Source organism: Vigna angularis, chromosome 1, assembly GCF_016808095.1.
Source record: "Vigna angularis cultivar LongXiaoDou No.4 chromosome 1, ASM1680809v1, whole genome shotgun sequence".
NCBI classification, from domain to species: Eukaryota; Viridiplantae; Streptophyta; class Magnoliopsida; order Fabales; family Fabaceae; genus Vigna; species Vigna angularis.
In genome coordinates this window covers 44,053,764-44,057,874 of record NC_068970.1, presented here as the reverse complement: position 1 = coordinate 44,057,874, position 4,111 = coordinate 44,053,764, and the positions used below count along the sequence as shown (strand labels likewise).

Below are 4,111 nucleotides of genomic sequence, written 5' to 3'. Positions count from 1 at the left end.
AAAATACATACATATATATATATATATATCAAAAGCATTAAATAAGTAGTTTCATATTTAAAAATAAAGATTGTACAGAATTATTTCTAACCCATATAACAATGAATCAAACATTTTCTAATTTATTAGTAACATATCACACCATTAGTAAATTAATATTCAATTAAGTAAATGATAAACAATGTAAAATTTTGAAATTTAAGTAGTAATATTGACAAAAGTAATAATATTTATAAAATTAAAAAAACCAAGTAATATAACACATTTAATTTAAAATATAATACAACTTTAGACTGAAAATATGTATGTATAATTTTAACAACGTCTGTGAACCTTTAGTAATGACTGTCAATTAATAATAAAGATTCACATAAAGTTTAACGTCCAATAATAAAATTTGTAAAAGTGTACAAGTTTTGTGCTAAATTATGGTAGAAACTTCAAAAGTAAATTTCAAATAGGAATTCAAATGGCTGGCTAGTTCTTCAAGGCCATTTTCATAAGGGTTCTTAGCTTACAATAGAGATTTCAATGGTTTTCATCTTCTGTCAAAATTTGAACACTATTCATGAATCAAGACAAAAAGCACAGGAGCTCTTAACCAGCTTCAATACAACCTATAAAAGCAAACAAAGAACAATGAAGGTTGCTTAGGCCAACTTACAATCCACAAATCTCGTGCAAAATATGCACAAACAGTTATGCAGGAAAATGCCAAGATTTTCACAATTAATAATGTAATGCAGAGTTAATCATCGGAATAAAGCATGATATAATGTTGGAAAGTTAAACTGATTTTCAACAAAACATTTCTTCTATTTATAAATTCATAATAACAACACACGACACAATCAGATGATACCAAAGGTCAAATTTGGTAACCTTTACCAACTTCTTACAATTTAAATTCTAATCAAATCGATATATTATCCTGCAGATATCTTAAACTAATTTTGAAAATTTTTGTATGTATTTGAATGATGAGATTTACTTATATTATAAAAAACATATTAAGAGGGATCAAGTTGTAAGAGTAATCCTAAAAGAGTTATTCAACATCTTGCCATTCATTTTTCTTCAAAATTAAAGGTTAAGACTGATTATTCACTATAACCATTAGACTTCAAGAAAATAAACAAGTCAGAAGGGAGGATACACTCTTAGAACTATTCCAAGAGTCACTTGATCTCTCTTCACATATATAATTTTAGACTTTTGGTTGGATCAATCAAAGTTAACTCTTGAAGTCTTATCAAAAAGTTCCTAAAAGGTACTCCCAGTTCTCAAAATTTACACTAAATATCACATGATTTCATCTTGTATATATGTCCACATATCGAAACAGCATTATATCTTAAATTTATATGTATTTTCCATAGCTTTGTATGTTTATGATATCAGGCATCCAAGGTTCATCATACGTAGCTAATACGTAAACTTTTTCTAGTTATAGACTACTTTTGAAATTTATTGGAGTAGACCATCAGGAAATTTCCACCTAGTTTAGAAACAACCTAGACCCGAGGATCCACCAATTTTAAAGAACAAATTCTTGATCTACTAAGTCACTAATTTGGTATGTCATAGCATTTTGACTTTAACTACGAATGTGACTTTTTTACTGTTATACATCACTTACGAACTTTATTGTCGTGAGTAGACCATCAAGAATTTAGTCTTTCGTAAAAAGAAATGTAAAGAGAAATTGTAAAAAGTTTCGTGATGGTCTACTCACATCAATAAAGTTCAAAAGTAGTCTATAACAGTAAAAAAGTCACATAAATTATAAAGTCAAAATGCCATAACATACTGAATTAGTGATTTAGTAGATCAAGAATTTGTTCCTTAAAATTGGTGGATCCTCATGTCAAGGTTCTTTCTAAACTAGGTGGAAATTTTGAATCCCCAATAATGTACAGAATCTATTTAAAAATTACGAAACAGTTAAAGGATTAAGAATATAGAAAAACGAAGAAACATTGTTCCTAAACTATTTGAAATTTTGAAACAGGTCCGTATTAAAAACGATCATTGATCAGGAATATTACAGCTACTTTTGGCTAAATATACAGGACCTACTTAAAAAGTTTTAAATTATCGAGACATATTTAAAAAATCCTAAAACATACCAGAGACTAACAGATAGATTTAACATTCTTAACTAAAAACTAGATATTGATTAACTTGCATGTCTCTATAAATCTTGATAGTTAAATTTCCAAAATAAGAAACCAATGGATGTAATGTGCAGTGTGAAAATGTAATGTAAGAATTCATGCGGCAAATAAATGACATATCATTACCATTCTTTACTTGGAGTCATATTCTGCGCTTCCCGATCTTTCCCTTACCACGGCGCTTGTTTTTAGCTATTTTCAATTTCTTTTTCATTTTCTTCCCTATTCCACCAACAGGCTTTAAGGAAGCCATGATTTGACTGCTGTCAGCCATCTCCACCTCTGAAATTTAAAAGCAAACAGAATTTATTAGATTTTTATTGCAAGGTTATCAGATGCCAAGAAATAACTAAAAGGAAAGTATGCATTTGGGATTTTTCATTTAGCAAAACATTTTTACTATGCAACATAGCTTTCACAACCATATGGTTGGTGCTCAGAAAGATCACAAATGATAAGCAGGATAGAGCAACGCCACGCCATCTTTTAAACACAGTTCCAATCAGCATGAAGAACAGAGTGACCAATTTAACTCTTGGCTTACTCATGTAGAGCATAGTAACAATTAGAACAAGATCAATTCACTCTAATCAACCTCGACATATATATAAATAACATTATATCATAAAAACAAACATATGATCAATAGTACTCTAGAAGAGGGAAGGTATAAAATAATGAATTATTAAGTAAAAGAAGTGATATGGTACCCATGTTGGTGTTGCTAGTGGAAGTGGTCACTTCCATGGTATTATTTGATTTCGAAGGAACCTCCAACTTCGGTGCAGCAAGAGCAGCCTCCTGGGCAGCCAGCTTAGCAGCTTCTTTCTTGTCATAGAAAGGTTCAACAAGCTCCCTTCGAATTGCCCTCAGCCTCTTCTCCTTCTTTGATCTCAAAGACTTTGCCATTCTCTTGTACTTTCTTTCACCTTGCTATACTTCAATATGGATTTCACAGTATTACTTGGGGCCTGCTAAGAACAAAATTCATCAGTAATTAGTAATTCAATTTAATGAATTCTAGTATATGGCACAAATTTTACAATTTATTTAAATAAATTCCACTGATTCAGATATTTCAAAATTAATAGAATCAATTTGAAATCCAAATTTAAGAATAACATCTTGTATATACGGACGACAAATGAATTCCATGAAATTCTCTGCCCGCGTTAGGAAAATTAAAAGCAACAGCAAGTATAAATCCAATAGTTTGAATTTTTCCTGTTACATTTTTTTACCAAACAAAAAATTCTGTATTATAACTTCCACAAAGACGCCATAGAACTGATCAAACTACACACATAGGTAGCACGTGGTATCCAACAAAATGAATTAACCTAACACTAACACGAGTTCAGAAGGAACGCATGAAACATGTAAGAAAAAAAAACATATAATAGCAATCAAAATCCTTCCCCAAAGTACCCGAAACCATAATATTCAACTACACTTTACAAAAAATAATCTTGAACAAGTCCATTATTTTTTCTTCCTTTATAAAGGCAAAAGTTGAACACGAAATTTAATACAAAGAGATAATGAACACAAAGAGATAATGAACACAAAATAAGGATGTTTGTTTACCTGCCTTGTTTGGTTTGGTTAGTGGAATCAACAAACAGCACCAGAAACGAATGCAAACTCCGGCTGCGGACTGTGCTCTATGAAAGAGGCGCGGTTTACTGCGTGAGGCTTTGTTAGGTTTTAATATGAGAAGGGAAATTGCACGAGGATAGAATAGTCTTTTACAGCAAATGAATTATGGGTGGGCCTATATGGGTTGTCGGCCCAATCCTTCAAGTTTTTCAACCCGTGTTTCATTCTTCCTTTGGCGAAAAGAAAAACTCTTAACTTAGAAAATAACTGTGGAAAATAAAATTAAAAAAATTTCTTAAATTTTAAAATTCAAATAGTTTTTTTTTTTCAAACTA

The 4,111-nt window shown here is 30.6% G+C and overlaps 1 protein-coding gene across 3 annotated transcripts; it reads right to left on the bottom strand.

The window, feature by feature from the left end:
- Positions 1 to 328: 328 nt before the first annotated feature.
- LOC108319106 (uncharacterized) lies at positions 329 to 3,902 on the bottom strand. 3 transcript variants are annotated; one of them, XM_052878845.1, is made up of 4 exons: positions 3,769 to 3,902; positions 2,888 to 3,148; positions 2,304 to 2,459; positions 329 to 617 (listed from the first exon to the last, which is right to left on the bottom strand). In XM_052878845.1, exons 2-3 carry the CDS (start codon positions 3,084 to 3,086, stop codon positions 2,320 to 2,322), a joined length of 339 nt encoding a protein of 112 aa, XP_052734805.1. In that variant the 5' UTR covers positions 3,087 to 3,148; positions 3,769 to 3,902; the 3' UTR covers positions 329 to 617; positions 2,304 to 2,319. The 3 variants fall into 3 exon arrangements, with proteins under 3 accessions (XP_052734805.1, XP_052734798.1, XP_052734802.1); XM_052878838.1 differs by having other exon boundaries at positions 3,765 to 3,888; XM_052878842.1 differs by having other exon boundaries at positions 2,888 to 3,151; positions 3,765 to 3,876.
- Positions 3,903 to 4,111: the final 209 nt, after the last annotated feature.

What these genes read in the sequence shown, in the direction of transcription:
- LOC108319106 (XM_052878845.1), bottom strand. Translation starts at nt 3,086, where the DNA reads ATGGCAAAGTCTTTGAGATCAAAGAAGGAGAAGAGGCTGAGGGCAATT. An exon ending in CACTAGCAACACCAACATGG is followed by an intron (nt 2,460 to 2,887) that starts GTACCATATCAC and finishes TTTAAATTTCAG; the next exon opens with AGGTGGAGATGGCTGACAGC.